The sequence below is a fragment of the Pundamilia nyererei genome, unplaced genomic scaffold (assembly GCF_000239375.1).
Source record: "Pundamilia nyererei isolate P.nyererei 1_Seehausen unplaced genomic scaffold, PunNye1.0 scaffold00030, whole genome shotgun sequence".
NCBI classification, from domain to species: domain Eukaryota; kingdom Metazoa; phylum Chordata; class Actinopteri; order Cichliformes; family Cichlidae; genus Pundamilia; species Pundamilia nyererei.
In genome coordinates this window covers 1096045-1114470 of record NW_005187431.1, presented here as the reverse complement: position 1 = coordinate 1114470, position 18426 = coordinate 1096045, and the positions used below count along the sequence as shown (strand labels likewise).

Genomic DNA, 18426 nt, shown 5'->3' with positions numbered 1-18426 from the left:
TGCTTCCTGTCAACTTCCTGCTTTCAACAAAACTAAACCGAAAACACGCTGACTGGTTCATTCAGCAGCCTAATTAGGACATACATACCTCCTCAAACATATCCTTCAGAGAAGGATAATTAGTAGGGTCAGGAATTTCCTCCTGTTAAATTAGGCTGAAGATGTATGTGCATGTGTTTGACTGTCTTCATCACACACCGCCAGTGACGCATGCTTTCAGGGACCTTTAATACCTGCAGACACTGTGGTAACCATGTGTCCTCAGGCTGCTCAGAGAAGTTGTGAAATATGGTTGTTAATATGTTGGTAACAATGATACTGTCTGCGCTCCTGATGCTGCGGGGTCTTGGAGGGTCTGATGTACACGTCTTTGGGAAATCGGTCCGCAGCGGTAAAAACTTGCTCAGCAGCAATGACGGCACATATTCTGTGAGGAAACAGCCGCACCAAGAGGTAAGAAATAATTAGACCCATAACTTGTTAGTAAATGAGTAAAACATGTTTTGTGAACTGATTTAACATTTCAGAAATTGGTTAAAGTGTGAAAACCTCAAATAATCTTCAATTTCTTGAGCTTAAAAATTTAACCATATGGTAATTTTAGCTGATGTACAAGATTGTTAAATGAATAGCTGAGCAGATTTTAAAAAAGGCAACTCAAATAGATCATCTTGGGCTCTCCAAAATTAGCTTTTGCAGACATTGTTTCACTTTTTTGCAGAAAAATATGGGGTATGAGCATAACCTGTGGTGGCAACTAATGATTGCTTTTGCTGTGAACAAAAAAAATTTTTTAATGAATGTGAGAAAAAAATGCCCTTGACCCAGTAGTGAACCAGCAATTGTTTGGCTTGCAAAACTACTGAAACAGTGCATTATGTGCATTATATTTCATCTGATCTCTTGTTTCTAGACTAAAAATAAAATCCACAGGAGCTTAGATCTCGACAGCTTCAATATACACGTGGCTCCCACCACCAGCAAATTCAGCCTTCCGACCATCGTCAGGTTCTATCCGCCCACTGTCAAACCCCTCCACCAGCACGCCAACATGCCATTGCGCTTTGGAAGACAGAGTCATCCCAGTGATGAAAGGACACCAAACTCCTCTCCCAACCTGCCCCAGAGGTTTGGAAGATCCTGGGTGGCAATTCGAGTGTGTGCAGAGTGCCCGAGCATCAGACGAGCACCGAACCAAGTGCTGTCTCAAAGATTTGAGAGGAATAGTCCCTACTGGAAGCTTCTGAGGACTGTTGCCATTGAACAGTTATTAAACACTGGCTTGCACTGGTAGGTAAATGATGTTCTTAATGGTTTATCTATCTTCAACCTCGGGTGCACTCCTGAGAAGGGATGGGTGTCCCATTGTGCATTTGCAAACAGTGTGCTTTGTTCCTACAGGGCTGAAAACTTTGATTCAACAACTACCTCAGATGAAGAAACAGAGCTGGAAGAAAAAAAGAGTAAATAGTGATTTTTGTCTATAGGGCTCTGTAGGATGTAAATATCAACATTTCTTTATTTTACTGTATAGACAAGTGCTTAAAGTGAAACATATGAGGAAAATCTTGTATGTCTCTTTAAATAAAGTTACACATATTGTGATGGAAAGAAAATTTTCATATTTCATACTGAGTCACAGAAATGTTTCTCTTACATCTGTCTTGACTTTGCACAGTTGGCCTAGCAACGATCATGAGCAATGTTTAAACCTCAGCCCTGCAATCACAAACTGTTCCGTCCTGATCCAAAGGAGTGTCAGTGGGCTGTGCCATTGGGAATAAAACTGATTTACACAAACATTAATATCCTGTGATGGTGGTCCATTCCTCCAGCTAATGCTGTGATTATCTCAGACATTGTTTAGATTTTTTTTCATCAGTTTTGCTTTTCAGTACTTCTTTGGAAAAATCATTTTATTGTTGAATTTTTTTTTAACCTTGCAGTTAACTATGTTAGCACCCGGCATCCACTGAAACCCTGCCGATACAGGAGCAACTTTACGGCATGTGACCCTGCAGTTCAGTGATAAACCACAAGGGGGAGATAATAACCCAATCAAAGTGGCCACTGTGATCTTTCTGCTCAGCCTCTAGTTTGAAAATTAATTCACTTTTTTCATAATAATTCCAGTAAATATATATTTAATAAAGAAAATATGCTTCCTTGTCTTCCTATAGTGGCGTGTAAATAAACTCCTCGTGTCCTGGAAACCACCAACTATATATGTACATACTCTGTCAGTAGTGGGGGTATATCAGGGTAACATGTACTATTTCAATGGCCAAAGAGGTTAGAATACTGGTGATTGGTGCAATATCATGAGATAGTTTTAAAAAAACCCTTCTGACATTTTGTATTCAGTGTTTCGTATATCAGTGGCTAGGTTGATGTGGAGGTTAGCGCTGTCACCTCACTGCAAGAATTCAAACCTTCTCAGGGGCTTTGTTGGGTTTTCCTCTGGATTCAGTGTAAGTGTGGGGTTAACTGCTTTCTAAGCTGGTTGTAGATGCAGATGTGAGATAGAAAATACTTTGAGAAAAAGTAAATATACATAACTTGCAATAGCATTAAATAAAGTATGGCTATCCCGTAGCCAGTTTTACACCCTTTGCATTAGAGCCTTAGCTGGATAACACAATAAAAAAATCTGTTGGCTGGCCTGGACAGTGTGGTTTTTAACAGATGAAAATGAGGAGCTGTGTTTATAAATCCATTATGGTTGCATAATGGTGACAAATGCATTTTAACCTGCAGATGAACCTTCAAACTGCAAGTGTAAAAATAGATTTCATAGAGGTGTTTATCAAAAGGAAAATTTATACTTTGTAAGTCTATCTAACACTTTAAAGAGTTATCTTACAAAACAGAAGGCTTATAGGGAAGGAAGTCCACATTAAAGCAAGGCAGTCGTGTTTCTTTAAAATCTTTATTCAATGAATGTAATTTCTTAAGTTCGAGCAGACAATTGCATTACTGTTAGTATTACAGAGTAAAGCAGGGAAGTCAACACATAAAACATTAAGCACACAGAAAACTCCCACACTCCCACTGTTTCCTTAGTACTGTGCATCCTGTACTACGGGAACTATCGCTGTGTTAGATAAAACTCTTTATGTCATCCACCGGTTAAAAATACATTCACACCTTTCTTGATTCACTGGAATGATTCTGAAAATGGTGACACTGATTTTGTTACTCCAGACTGAGGGAAAATGTGACCACCTTGGTTGTGTTTGGTCTCCCTCTAGTGGCCAATCATTGTACTGAATGAATGTCCTACCGAACCACTGCATAGTCAACCACCCCCATTATAAATTTGAGATCTTACTTTCTGAGCTTCAAACTATCCGGCGCAACGCTGAAGCTGAAGCTAAACACTGAACTTCTGTCCAGAGGTATTTCAGCCACAGTCCAATATCTGCAAGTTTTCCCTTTTGTTTATTAACTGTTCATTTATTTGTTTTTTATGTGTCTTTTTGGAGGATAAATGATGGCATAAATATTTTCTCACTTTGACTTTTTAGCAAAAGCGAGTCAATCTTCCTGTTAAATAAACTATTTTAGTTTTTTTTTCTTTTAAACTTGTTTTTTTTGTTTTTTTTGTTTTTTTACATGTTTTTGTTCCCAGAAGATCTTGTTCCACATTTCATAACTTGTGCATTAACAGCCTGGAAGTTGGTGAGTGATTTTTTTGACTCTGGGCCACTGTTACATGTAAATATTTGTGTAGTATATTTCCACTCGCTTCATATGAAAAAGTCAATCATAATCAATCTATCCTCTAAGAACTATTTCTTCATCTTCAGCTGCTCCCTTTAGGGGTCGCTACAGTGAATCATCTGCCTCCATCTCATTCTATCCCTCAGCATCATTTTCTTTTATGCCATCCCCCTGCATGTCCTCACTACATCCACAAATCTCCTCCGCAGTCTTCATCGTCTTCATATTCAACATCCTGACAGAACAAACCTTCATAATCTTATAAATTTCAGTAGAGCTTTGAATGTGAATTGTAATCTGCATTTTAACTCTTCTGTACTGGAATTTATGGGAGTTTTCCCTTGGAGTGCTCAGTAGTGTGTATATTTCTGCTATAATATTAAGAAAGGATATGTTTCCCATACCTGATGGCCAGAGCAGCAGGCCTGAACAGGTAGCACAGTAGCCAGAATTCTTCTCCGATTCACCGATTTTAATCTCAAAGAATTAATTTAATTATTGTGTTTTCTTTTTTAGACATTGTATGGGATGAAGACACAGGAAATCCAAAAAAGTACATTCCAGGCACCAAGATGATCTTCAGTGGCATCAGAAAGAAAAAAGAGAGAAAGGATATTATAGACTATTTAAAAGAAGCTTATGAGGCGCATAAACTACTGCTGATCGATGCTTGTGTGGAACATTGTTAGAACTTTGTTTTCTGTTAACATTCACTGTTCATAAGTGTTTTCTGTTTAGATGTATCAATTTGGGCAGGCTTTGTGTAAGAGGTTTTTAATCATCTTTTCAAACCACTGGGTGTTACAGACAGATCATTACAGTGCTGCTCTTTACTTTCACTGAATTCATTTCTGTTTTTGTTTCTGTTCTGTGTTTTTTATGGATAGTATGGTCAACAAATAGATTGCTGTTGTATTTTTAAAAAGATAAGAGAATAAGGAACAATGTAAAGTGCTTAGATTAGTTTAACAGGCCTCATTCTCTATACTGAGTTAGCATGCTATTTTACATTTGCCAAACACCATTGACTTTGACCTTGTAGTGTTTAGTTAATCTTATATTAAATTTTTGCATAAAATTTTTTTAAGGTTGCCATTTATTTTCTTGAAGCACCGCTTTGTTTTTAATATGTTTGGCTTCACCACACAGCACTAGGATTCTAGCAGACAAAATTTTAGATTGAGACACTAATAATATATTCATAGAGCATATATTTTTGAAGGACAAATTACTTTGCAAATCAGAAGGCGGTGTGCATTGGATGTGAAATTTAAACCTACCAACAGCTATCCTGAATCCTCTGGGTTTAAGATTACAGACGGATAAAAGTGAGCGGAGAGAGCAAATGAGTTAAGTTTGTCCAGCAGGTGTCTATCCTCCAGCAGTCCTCTGCTGGCTCCTCCATCACACACTGCTCATTATCACTGCACATCCTGATTACTATCAGTGATTTTGCCCTTTTCTCCTTTCTCCTCCCAAATTATGTGGATCAGACAACCACCCCCACAGGCAATGGATGATCAGGATCTATTCCTAAGGAAGTTTACATACTTCACTGGGTGCAGCAAAATATGAGAGATTTTTTATCAGTTAGTTGTGGTGAGTACGGTGTACCTTACTGGGGGAGCAGCATCAGAGCTAGTGACACCAAATGACTGAATATACTAATCACAAAGGCTGGCTCTGTGATTGACTGCAAATTGGACACTTTTGAAGATGTGGTGGTGAGGAGATCATTGAACTATCTGCTACCCATTATGGAAAATCTTGGCCACCCGCTCCACCACTTACTAGACAGGCACCTGCGCTAACAGATTGCAAGTCTGGTAAAGTGTCTTGCACCAGGCCCTATTTGTCTAGCTGTCTATTTTCCTTTGTAATCTTTGAGCTTGCTTTCACATCTGGCAGGGTGGATGAAGTGCAGCCAGACACGAGTTGCTTACTCGTGTCTGGCATCCAAATAAAAAAAACATCCAAATAAAAGTTTTTATTAACACATAACATATTTCCTGCAGTATCCGAAGCAGCATTGCGTCTTATTTTTCATCTTTATATACAAAATAGTGCAATTTAATCGGACAACCAAAGTGTTAATTGGTAAAAAAGATAAAGATAAAATCCACATTACAAACAATTATCACCAATAGGCTCGATCAATCAGCTGTTAGTGAAACTTTATTTTATTTTATTTTATTTTATTTTATTTTATTTTATTTTATTTTATTTTATTTTATTTTATTTTATTTTATTTTATTTTATTTTATTTTATTAAATTAAACGGACAAAGGTATCCAGCAGAGGGCGCCATTACTCCAATAAAGAGCTCACCACTGAGGACGCAGAACGTGCCAGGCCAGTGCAGGCACGCGCAAACTTAAATTGCGTTATGCGGCCAGCTGTCCTGAACCCGATCCAGATGACACAACAGTAAATGGTCCCGCGATCCACGCCCGCTGGGAGCTGAACAGCACACCGCCGTGTCTGCTCCACTCAGTGGCTTCTCTCTCTGATGGGCTCTGAGGAGCGCCAAGAGAAAAAAACAAACGGTCCTCTGAGCTGCAATTGTGTTGTTATTGACCGGCGGTGAAGAAGCGGGTCGATAAGTGGATCGGATTTATTAGCTCTCCAGATTGGCTACACAAATGTCAGAGGAGCCACAGTACTCGGGACTGCACAGCGCGCATCTCATTTAGACGAAAGGAGCGCCGGACGGCGTGTCTACAACAAGTGCGGCGCAATTTCGAGCTGAAGGTAAAGAGATCGCGCAAATGAAATCCACGGGATGACATTTATTAGTGGTTTAGAGCTGTGGTGTCGTTTCGACAGCATGTACTGTTTAATCAATAGGCTGCGAGAAGAAGAAGTGAGCGCCAGTGACGATGTGATATGGAGTGACACGTGAGCCTTTATCAGCATCTTTATGCAAAGCCACCCTCTTTCTCTCTCTCTCTCCCTCCTGTTATTGACCTGCATTGACCGCATGCAGTGTGAGCGTGTTAAAATGGTTTGTGTGAATGAATCTTACTATTGTTGACAAGCAGTGGCCTCCCCTCTGTCTAATTCTGGCACAGAGGGTGGGTAGGTGATGGTGGTAGTGGTGGTGCATGGCTGGAATTACAGCGGTGTTTAAATCTGCTGCAGTGTGGAGCTGCAACAAGTTTATGATGCTATAAGGAGAGAGAGAGAGAGAGGCTTTAGTGGACTGAAGTGATGAAATAGTGACACCCTCAAGAGGGAATAAGGAAAAGTGACAGGTGCCAACTACTGCAGTAAGCTCAGGGAACAGAAATAGAGTGTACTGTGTGTATAACCGGCTGCCCTGTGTGCGTTTTAGGAAAAGTAATCCAGCAGCATGGACCTGGAGAATATTGCAGTTACCTTTCTCATCCTTCTGTCTCCTGCGTGGGCCTCATCTCATCACTCCTATATGGACGGCATCCTCTCAGCCCGCTCAGGTAAGTCCAGCTTTGCGTGTGTGTGTGTGTGTGTGTGTGCATGTTCCACTCCATCTGATGCGCACTGCTCTCTTTTTTCCTCTCAGGCTTCAGGTTCCTGGCCGAGCCGATGAGGTTTGACCCCTGTTGTCTCATGTCACCTCCTCCACCACCACTCTTCCCTCCTCCGCCTCAGCTTTGGAAGAGGGTCAGCCCTGTACGTCTTCACAAACACACCTGTTTCTATACAGCCTCCCCTACCTGCCCGATGTAGGCCACTGACTTAAAAAGAACTTTCTCTCTGATTGTGTGTTTACTGATCCAATGAAGGACAGCAACAGCCTGTTGGAGCCGAGTGTTTTCGGAGGGGAGGTGCAGATAAAACCAAAGCCTGTGATACCAGGATGTCCGCCTGGACCTCCGGGACCTCCAGGTCCGACTGGCCCAGAGGTAAGGCTTTACTTCAAAATAAATAAATAAATAAATAAATAAGCTGCTGCACAAAATCCTTCTCTAAAAGCAATTCAGCCCGATTTAGCCACAGAGCATCCATCTGACAGCAAAACCATTCTTAGACAGCAGATGGACATATTGTTAAACAAGCGCAAACCTTTTTAGTATTGATTTTTCTACAAATGTACCATGCTCATTATGGGATATGTGAGATTTATATAAATCTGGTGACATTTTTCAGGGTCATAGTGGATTGCCCGGCATAAGAGGACCAAAGGGAGAGAAGGTGTGTGTGTGTTTTGAGGGTTTTGTTTGAGGGGTGGGGGTGAGTGAATTATGTCTCTAATGCAGTTTTCTGTAAAAGCATTTGTGTTTGTGTGTGTCCTTGTGCTCTTCTCTGCTCTAACGAGCACCCCATCTCCTGCCCCTCCATTTGTCCTCCTCCAGGGAGAAATTGGACGTCCAGGGTTAAAGGTGAGCTGCTCATCCTCTCCTGCACATCTTGTGCTCCTCAACTCTCTCCGGTCCATCTCGTCATCTTGTCCTTGGTGTAATGGGATCAGGATTTTCCCCACTGTCTGCCTCTATTCTCCCCCCTGGATGCATCCTGGAGCTCTGTGATGTGATTTGTCTATTGATGTGCTCAGAATATCCTCTGCAGCTGCTAAATGGGTCCCGCTGCATTAGTCCCAGAAGATGCTCGTCCTGCAGCAAACTTTGATCCCGTTGTCCCCTCACCTTGCTGTTCCTTTTTTCTCCTCTGCTCCGGCTTCCTCTCTCCGTATTTCTTTTTCCTTGGCCTTGCTCCAGTAGCTCTCGTACCAAACTCTAGTCCTGCTGATCCAGCCTCTCCAGCACTCTACTTCTCTACTTTAATCACTCTAAGTGCCTTTGCTCTTCGTGATAAATCACTCCACACACATACACACACACACACACACACACACAGACAGCAGGTCCGTAGAGTCTCTACAGGCTGCGGTTTTAATGAAAGGCAGTTAAATGAAAGCACATTGCTTAGCATGGCAGCAGCTCTGCAATGCTTGTCCGGGTGTCACGGAGATGTTCGGCTGTTGTCTATCATGTTTGGCTCTTTTGCCCAGAACCCAGATTGATTAGGCTTTCATTCCCGTCCAGTAATTTGCAGTGCTTCTAGAGCGGAGTCTGAGTTGGAGGTCGGACTCTAAATGAGTTTGCAGCAAAATTCTTCGTGCAGTTTTAGAGTAGACGAGCAGCTTTTTGTGTTCACATCACTTTTACTGAAGCGGGCAGAGAAACTGTTACTGGTATTGATGTTTTTGTAGGGTCGTACTGGAGCTCCAGGCCTGCCAGGCAAACAAGGAATTCCAGGATGGCCTGGCCCACAGGGGCCCAAGGTAAGTGTCATGACTCTTCCTCCAGGCACAGACACATTTTTGGGTGCATTTTGTTTTTTACTCCTGACACCTGAAATACATCTAGTTGTATTTTTTCTCAGGGTGAGAAAGGGGACCCCGGACTCATGGGATTACCAGGACTGAGGGGACCACCTGGAATAAAGGTTAGTGGCATGTTTACAGGACTACCTGTTTGATTCTTATTAAGCTTTCTCTCTCTGATGTACTCTTGTCTCTTACTCTGTCTTTTCAGGGTTTACGTGGTTACAAAGGGGAGAAGGCAAGTTCTGTGTCACATCTTCTAACTAACTGTTCTTACTAAAAAAGTGTCATATCCACATTTTCTCTTTCTCCCCTCGCCCCAATTCTTTTTTATAAGGGAGCTCGAGGTGATCCTGGACCAGTAGGCCTAAAAGGCGATAAGGTTTGATACACTCCCTTTTTTTTTAAATTTTAAATTCAAATGATTTCAGACGTTTTTCTTGGTTTGGCTGTTTCAGAGTCCAAATAAATTACTGTTAAGTATTTCATATACATGTTATGATAAAGTCAGTGTTCTCACAACAAGCTCCCATTCTGTCTCTGAACAGGGTTCAATTGGTTTGCCTGGGATGCTTGGACAGAAGGTAAGAGTAATTAAAGACTTAAGAAGATTAAAGATTTGCTTTTTATCCAGTTATTCCTCACTTTTGCTTCTCTCAAAGGGCGAAAAAGGACCAAAGGGAGAGCCAGGAACATCAGGGAAGAGAGGACCGACTGGGCGTCCGGGGAAGAGAGGCAAACAGGTGAAAAAAATAAACGTTCTTAAAACAGTTTTGGAAAATATAGCCAGTGAAGTGGGGTCTTTTACCTCACACACACACTCACTGATGCTGTTCCCATTGATTAGCACTTTTTTTTTTTTTTTGCATAATTGCTTTGTAATCTACTTTCTGGTATTTTATAATTTGCACAGGGTATGAAGGGCCAGACTGGGGCCACTGGATTGATGGGCCCTCCCGGACCTCCAGGTCCTACTGGCCACCCTGGGCCACCTGGTCCTCCTGCATCAGGTATAGTAGCTCACAGACATGACACAATCAGAAGCAGTATCCCACTGGCTGCTTGTGTGTTATCCAAGTTTATTTTTGTAAACTATGTGTTTCTTATAGGTCTCTATCTAGTAGGGGAAAAGGGGGATAAGGGTCTTCCTGGTCCACCGGGTCACTGTAACTGTGAAGGTGCTCTCGGACCAAATAATGCTCCTTTTGGAAGTTACACACAGCGGCGGAGTGGAAATAAAGTCACAGCGGTAAAACCACATCCTGTCACAATACTGTTATTGAGTATTTAGATTGGCATGCTTTCACTGATCAATGTGTGTGTGTGTGTGTGTGTGTGTGTGTGTGTGTGTGTGTGTGTGTGTGTGTGTGTGTGTGTGTGTGTGTGTGTGTGATATTCACCACAAGATATTTGTGGTAAACAGTGAGGAGGAGATGGACCATCTACAACAAGAGAATGCAATAGCATTCAGGAAGGATCAGAGGATGCTTTATTTTAAAGACAAAGATGGATGGAAGCCCATACAGGTAATTTCAAAGCATTTGCAGCACTGAGCAGCAGCAAGTCAACTGTATGACTATATGTACTGATGAAGGCAACGGTATGAGGCTGAAAGCGCTAGAAGAAAGTGGGGGTTTTTTGTAGATGGTACACAAAAGCTTTCCAGAAAATAAACTGCAACTTTAGCCTCAATGCTTTGATATCTTACATGCAAACCACTAGACTCAGAGGAAGTTGGAGCTTGTTCTTTCAATTTTTCTAGCCCTTCCAGCCATACCAGTCTACTGAGAAAGTCCCAGACAGAGTTGGCGTGTGTGGAGATGGAAAGGTGCAAGCCCAGCACGGAGAGGAGTGTGATGATGGAAACCAGATTGTCACAGATTCTTGCCTCAGTGAGTTCTGTGTTTGCTTTGTTAACTTGCACACCTGCAGAAATAGCCTGTAGAGGTTGAAATCTCATATAATGCAAGATGTCCCATTTTGCTTATGTTTCTTTATCTCTTACAAATATCCAGCTTATGTGAATTTAGCTGAAACTGCTTTTCATTTGTCTAAATTTAAAAAAAAAGAGTCTCCAACTGTAAAGTAGATTGGTTTTGCTGCTGATGAGGTACCCTGCAGAGCATAACTCCAGTACACCACAGAGTCTGATCCCACATGGCATAGGATGAAAGCTAGTAAGCACTGTGAGACCTTTCCTTGATCTTTCATTAATCTCAACCCCCCTCTTTTTTCTGCTGCCATCCTCTCCCTACTCTCTGCTTCTGTTCAATTAAATTAGCAAGAAAATGCTGTATTGGCATCACTGAAGCAGACTGCAGTGCCAAAGAAATTAGTAATGTCTTCTCTCTCCCTACCCTCCTCTGCCTCCTGCTGCCTCTCACCTCCTTTCCCTTGTGACAGACTGTAAGTGGGCCTACTGTGGAGATGGCTACAGGCACGAAGGAATAGAGGAGTGCGATGGAAAAGACTTTGGTTACCAGACCTGCAAGTCTTATCTCCCTGGGTATGTTCACAGACAGCTCTCAGAACACAAATGTAGAGTCCATTCATTTAGACTTGCTCCAGAGACCAGATAACTCGAGATGAATCCATTAAAGTGTCAAAAACTGCATTTCTAATATGGGACTCTGTGAGGACGGACTATTTGGAGCCATTTTCACATGGCCATTTGAGAAACTGAAGTTTTTGGCACACATTCACGTTGATTTCAGTTTTCAATCTCAGATTTTGTACTGTGTTAGCAACTAGTGAGCTAGTTACTGCATCATCTTTTGTCTTCTTGCAGTGTAGTAATCAGTGTTAGGGTGACGTAGTGAAATTTAAACATGTTTTGTGAGCAGCACAGTTTGAAACAGTCCGCTGGCCGGGCCTTTCTACATGGAGTTTGCATGTTCTCTGCAGCTACTCTGGGTCGTCCCACAGTCCAGAGACATGCACGGATTAGGTTAACTGGCAATTCTAAATTGGCCCTGGGTGTGAATGTGATTGTGAACAGTTGCCTGCCTCTCTCTGTTAGCCCTGCAATAGACTGTCCAAGTTGTACACAGCTGGTATATGCTCAAACCCGTGACGTAACACAGTATATCTCATTTCTATATCATAGCAAAAGCACAGTTTGGGGTTTTCAGTGCCGTACTTTATTTAGGCCAGGATTTCTGTGAGTCCTGACTTTAAAAAATATAAAACATAAAATGTTATTAGTGAGCCATAAAGATGCTCACATGCAGATTTTTTGTTTTTTTTAACATGTGTTTAGCTCCTTTTTATGGACTATGATGGCATCATAATTTCTTATATAGTTAAGAACCTTCAGCGGCCTAAAATACACATGTGTGACAAGTTCAGTTGCTCAGCTCCTGGGTCGTCTACAGCGAAGAAAGTTCAACATACCCAGATTGTCTGATGTGGATTCACTAAATGCAGCGCTGCTTTAAAAAAGACAAAAGACAAAAGATTAATTTTGAACCACCTAAACAAAACACAGGGTTAACCCTGAAGTTAAGGATAAGCCAAAATCCTGCTTTGTAAAACAAGCCTCTGTTGGTATAGGAGGAGTTTGCAGACAAAGATACAAACAAATACAGAGAGAGCGTTTTTGTAAGTATAGTAAGTGTTACTGTATGAATATAAGAGCTCATCTAATGGTGGGTCTGCTTTGAGAAATAAGTCAGTATGCTTATCTTCCAAAAATAGTCCACTCACGATAACTGTAAGACAATGCAGCGCATCAATTGCACGTATTACAAACCAGTTTTTGTGTCTCCTGCAGGTCCTTTGGGCATCTCAAATGCACCGACTCATGCCTCATTGATTCTACTGGCTGCAAGTACTTCACCTGAATTCAGAGGTTTGAAAACAGCCTCAGTGGATCTTTGCAAATCCTCTTGATGATCATTGTGATCAAAGGGATTGTACTTCAGATTTCAACTGAAGTCTCACCACTTAAAAAAAAAAAAAAATTAATTAATTAATAAATAAAGGACAGACTGAGAAAGAGTAGTTAAGGGAAGCTCTTGTGCCTGTTCTGAGCCACGAAAGGTCACGGGGGGTGTAATCTCTAATTGACCTCAGAAAACAGCTCTTTGCTAGTGTCACTTCATCGGCTGCAGCACTGTTACGGACACTGGAACTGTTGGGAAACATTTTAATGATTTCTTGTTTGTATCATACGAAATAGTTGTGTATGACTTGCTGACTGTTAATGCAGAAATAAGCTGTGTTATAAAGCACTTTTTAATATGAAAAAGATATAGAGATATATGTACTGTAGTATACAAATCAGGGGTGTGTAAGTGTGTTTATTCCTGTGCAATATATTACAAAAAAAATGCAGTATATTGATGAAGTGCAATGCTGTCATATTGCATGTAAATGTGTTTTTTTAGTGCACGACAGACCGCTTTAACCAATGCTGTAAATATCCAAGCCAAAGTGAGGCCTTTTAGAAATGAATGTCCAAATAACTCAGATGGAAGAGATGGGAAAAAATGAATGTCATCCAAAAAAGGATCATATTTGATTATTGCAGCAGCATGTGGGGGATACATCAAATCATTCATTAAACTGTAATTAGCTGATAATCTGCCTGCATGACTGTACGTTTCATGAAGCACTGTACACTAATAAAGATTCATTCAGATGTTGCCAAAGGAAAGTTGTGAGGGGGATTGTCTGTGGGTGGGGCTGCCGAAAAACGATCAGCCAATCAGAGGAAAACTTCCTGCAGCGACTTGTCTCTGCCACGTAGAGGAACAGCTGCACGTTTTCATGCTGCAGCAAGTCTGTTAGAAACTTTTTAGCTCTTTGTTCAACAGGCTGTTTCTTCTGAAAGCTGACTGTGTCAGCATGCTGCTGGTTGTGCTGAGCTGGCTCTGCTCCTTCATGCTGGTGTCCGTCAGCAGCGGGGGGAAGCTGCCCGAAGCTGAAGTGACGATAGAAGTTCTGCACAGACCTTTCCTCTGTCACCGAAAGTCCAAGTATGGAGACATTCTGCTGGTGCATCATGACGGATACTTTGAGAATGGCACCATGTTTTTCTCCAGGTTTGTTTCATGGCTAACGCGAGGCTTATAACGCTCAAATATGATGATGCAACTCTGTCAAGGAAGCAATGAAGGAGCTGGCTGAAGGAGAGATGCAGTGACGTCACCCTGGTTTCATAAACGGCTTTTATAGATTTAAAACTCTCGAATGTCGATGTTAGCATTTATCTGCAAGGGATACAAAGTTAAATGTTATGTCAAACATGAGGCCCGTGGGCCAAAATAGGCCGGGCAAAGACTCCAATCTGGTCCACTGAACACATAGCTGTAAAACTTTTAACTACTGTCAAAGACTTCCCCCAGGGCCATTCATACCACACCAAAGTTATTAAGTAATAGATAGTCAAATTATATGACAGAAAATTTTCAGTCTTTTCACTAAAATGAGCAAAAACTTTTTTTTTTTAAATTACATGGTAAGCTACTAGCAACTAGAACTTTTTCTGTAATTTCATGGCCAAAGAGTCATGCTGACTGATTTCTTCCATGAACTACAGCAGAATTTCCTTATCATGTAGAAAAACTGAGTCATACTATTAAAAATTGCTTCTTTTCCTTATACTAAGACATGCGAACGGTTCAATGTGTAGTTTAACTTCTTTACACAGACAGAAAGGGGAGTTTCACTGGTGGGCTGGACCAGTGAAGTGGCCTGTATGTGGCCCACGATGTAAAATGAGTTTGACGTCCCTGCTTTAGTGCAAGAGTGTCAAACATTAGGTTCATGGCCAAAAATGGGCCCAGCCAAGACTCCAGTGCGAGCTTTGGAAAATGTGATTAGGATCAATTTTGGACTTTTAACTGTATTTTAAGTTTTAGAGTAAAGACCTCCCCCATGGACAGTTGTATTACACCAAATTAACAGTTTAAAAATTAAATAATAATAATGTAAATTAATAATATTATTGTAAAGTAGATTTTCTGTGAACTAACAAATTCTTCTGTTTTATAATTACAGGACTGTCTGGGCAATGAGCTAGCAGAACATTTTTTATAATTGTACACATTTCTTTCTTACAATTAATGCCCAAAGAGTCGTGGCAACAGATGTTTTTCATTTACTAGAGAAATATTTCTCTGTTGTGCAGAAAAACTGAGAACCTGTGTACTGTTACACTTCTTTTTCTAATACTAAGACATCTCAGGTATTAAGTCTGTTAAGATTGAAGTGGACTTTGTGTACCCCGCAATAAAACATTTTCCATCTCTGCCCTAGCTTACATAGCATTGAATTTAGGTTTTAAAACTGCATCACTCTGATACATTTAGGGCTCTATATACTCTGTAATAATCCTTATTTATCATATGATATGTTTTAGTGCACCTCTCCTTAGGGCTGTTCGATATAACAATATATATCGGATGATGATATAAAAAAGTATGTTTCATTTTACGCTATCGTTTGTTTCGTGGCGTCGCAAAATAAACCGTTTACAGCAATATTTTTTCATTGTTTTGATGGTCACTGTAGTGGCTATATTAATTTCTTCAAGTTCTCTCTTTCTCTTATATTTTATATAACCACACTACAGACGGACAAGTGCCTGTTTTTATGTGTTGTGGTTAGCAACAACTACGGTAAAACCATCGCGTGTCCGCTTGTTTATGTTCCACATAAACCTTTCACAATAAAGCTTAAGATCCTGTTGAGACTTTTCAAAATAAACTGAATCACGTGAAAGAGCAGATTATTAACGGATGAGAATTAAAAAGGAGCCGCCAGGTGATAAAAAAATAAACCTTCGACTCAAACGTTAGAACAGGCTTTTCCCCGCAGCACGCCGTGTAATAAATACTCACAAAGAAAACGGCGGCCTTTACAACTTATGTCTAAAAATGTATAGTTTCATGCATCGGTTAAAACACTTGACTCCGGGTAAAGGACGCGCAGCTGGAAACACTTCCCGCAAGACGAGCTGCCCGAGATTCACAGAATTTACAGAAAATGTTACATTTTTGTGATTTATATCGTTATCGGAACGATAGAACTCTTATATCGGGATATGAGATTTTGGTCATATCGCACAGCCCTACCTCTCGTGCATCCAATGCTGACAACAAGCAGCTTTAGTCTTCAGATTGGCTGGACCTCACAAATGTAAGGTTTTGACACTGGGTGGGTGGAAAAATAATATCCCTCTTCTTGAATTAATGAAAAATACTTTATTTATCCCATAAATAATAACATCGACTGCCAGATGACTCTCTGCCAGACAGATGTTTTTTTTTATGATGCAATAATACAGCTATTTTCTCTTGCTTTAGACTCAGGTGGTAACACTTTTACCACTCAGGAACACAGACACAAGGCTAACACAGGTCTTCAGAACTTCGCACTGATGCCATCAGGGTCTGCGTCCTTGCTGTAGTGTGTAGTTTCTCCAGCTGTCTTCTAACCAGGCCAGAAGACAAACAAGCAGGGGTGGTTCCTCAGATGTGGGGTGGATGTGGTTTTAATGAAGAATAAGTGGAGAAGGGCAAACTCATTGAAGGTGATGAGGGTGTTTACTGAAGGAGGAGGCTGCAGAATGCCCTTCATGCTGCACTCTCCTCAGTTCCTTTTCTCCAGACATGAAGGCGTCTTTTTTTTTTTTTTTAACAAGCAGTTCTTTCGGGTCACTGGTGATCAAGGTTTATTGTTCTTAAAGCAGCATACAGTTCCAGCTGGAAAGATAGTGTTCACTTGATATCTTCTGAGATGGAGCTTGTCGATTTGTTAATGTTCTCTCAGTGCGGTTGGCTAGGTCCACAGTCTTTGAAATCACATAGAGCCTGCAGTAGAAAAACTGTCTGATTGGAGCATTCATATCAGCAGGAATCATTATAACTCTGAGAAAAGCATCATAATTTCCTTGACCTTTGATGACACCTCAGAGACCATCTCTACATCTTAACTTTTCACTCTTTCTACACCTGTGTTTGTTGACCAGTCGAGTCAGCGGTGACAAGCAGCCAATCTGGTTCACTCTGGGCATCAGAGAAGCAATCAAAGGCTGGGATAAAGGCCTGCAAAACATGTGCTCAGGAGAGAAGAGAAAACTGGTCATACCTCCAGAACTGGCCTATGGGAAGGAAGGAAAAGGTACAGAAGCTTCATCCATATCTAAGAAGTTTCACTGCATGTTTTATGACACGGTCTTCTTGGTGTCTCCAATTCTCACAGTGTGACATTATTATGCACGCATCTTATTATACTTGTCTTTCTTGTTCTTTTTAATTGCTTTCTAGGAATGAATTCATTCAATGTCTCTGAATGAAGGTTTCATTCAGTGACATTAGTCCACTTATTCTCTACGTGGAGCATGTGAACAATACTGTGCTTTTTTTGTCCGGTAAGCACAAGCCACTCTAACCCATAACATCTGTCTCTTCTGTTTCTAACTAACCTTTCTAATGCCAACAGATTCACAGCAATAGATTTGCTTTTTATTCCTTTTTACCATCTGTGTTCTTCAACGGAAGAAAACTTCCTGGATGCTTACTGGAAGTTTTGGCAATATTCAATTTCAGTTTGAACTGACATCTCTGCCCATTACCCTCCTGTTCTCTGTATTCAGGTAAGATTCCACCTGAAAGCACGCTTACCTTTATCATCGAGGTGCTACAGATCAGAAATGGACCTAGGTCACATGAGTCCTTTCAGGAAATGGACCTCAACGATGACTGGAAGCTCTCCAAGCATGAGGTGAAGATAACCATTGAAAACACATATGAAGTTACATGGATCGGTTACATATCCCATGTCACTCTAGACTTTACTTTCTGTACAAAGAGGAAAAAGTGTGGTTTCTAATTCATTTTATTATGTTTGTACTTAAGTCCCAGTCATCCTGTTCTTTTCATGTCTGCCAGGTGAAAGAGTATCTAAGGAAGGAGTTTGAGCGTCACGGCTACCCTCCCAACGACACTCTACACGAGAACATGGCGGAGGATATCTTTGTCAAAGAGGATGAGAACAAGGACGGTTTTATATCCTCTAGAGAGTTCACTTACAAACATGATGAACTGTGAAGTCCCATGAAGCGCTGGTTTGTGTTTCGTGGTGGAAATCCTTGTCAGAGACTCTTTGAGGTTATTTTTGTCTGTTTCAGTTTTACAGAAGCTTTAAGTCTGTGTTGCGTGACGCTGTGTGTGGTTAAGTTTAGTTGCAGATTGTTTTTTAATTTTGTGATTTGTTTATGAAAATCCTTTTTGGGACCACTGTTAGATATTTTCACAAGTCAAAATATCTGTGTGAAAACTGTCGTGAAATATCAGGTTAATGTTTTTTGCTCTTTTTTTATAAATGTAAATAAATTTTGGGCAAACTTGGGAAGACTGAATTAATGTTGTGACACAATGAAGAATAACTCA

The 18426-nt window shown here is 40.8% G+C and overlaps 3 protein-coding genes across 3 annotated transcripts; all 3 read left to right on the top strand.

The window, feature by feature from the left end:
• The first annotated feature begins 223 nt into the window (after nt 1-223).
• Nucleotides 224-1535, top strand: npvf (neuropeptide VF precursor). Its single transcript, XM_013909745.1, has 3 exons — nt 224-453; nt 914-1290; nt 1402-1535. The coding sequence occupies exons 1-3, from the start codon at nt 289-291 to the stop codon at nt 1469-1471; spliced, it is 612 nt and encodes a 203-aa protein (XP_013765199.1). The 5' UTR covers nt 224-288; the 3' UTR covers nt 1472-1535.
• Nucleotides 1536-6050: 4515 nt separating this feature from the next.
• On the top strand, nt 6051-12975 carry LOC102213072 (acetylcholinesterase collagenic tail peptide). The gene is made up of 18 exons (XM_005728785.1): nt 6051-6474; nt 7058-7178; nt 7265-7374; nt 7488-7607; nt 7852-7896; nt 8058-8084; nt 8915-8986; nt 9088-9150; nt 9240-9266; nt 9366-9410; nt 9577-9612; nt 9691-9771; nt 9942-10038; nt 10138-10277; nt 10435-10554; nt 10791-10920; nt 11432-11534; nt 12801-12975. Exons 2-18 carry the CDS (start codon nt 7076-7078, stop codon nt 12868-12870), a joined length of 1389 nt encoding a protein of 462 aa, XP_005728842.1. The 5' UTR covers nt 6051-6474; nt 7058-7075; the 3' UTR covers nt 12871-12975.
• Nucleotides 12976-13725: 750 nt separating this feature from the next.
• Nucleotides 13726-18384, top strand: LOC102212788 (peptidyl-prolyl cis-trans isomerase FKBP14-like). The gene is made up of 4 exons (XM_005728784.1): nt 13726-14073; nt 17004-17155; nt 17631-17758; nt 17926-18384. The coding sequence occupies exons 1-4, from the start codon at nt 13877-13879 to the stop codon at nt 18082-18084; spliced, it is 636 nt and encodes a 211-aa protein (XP_005728841.1). The 5' UTR covers nt 13726-13876; the 3' UTR covers nt 18085-18384.
• The last annotated feature ends 42 nt before the right edge of the window (nt 18385-18426 follow it).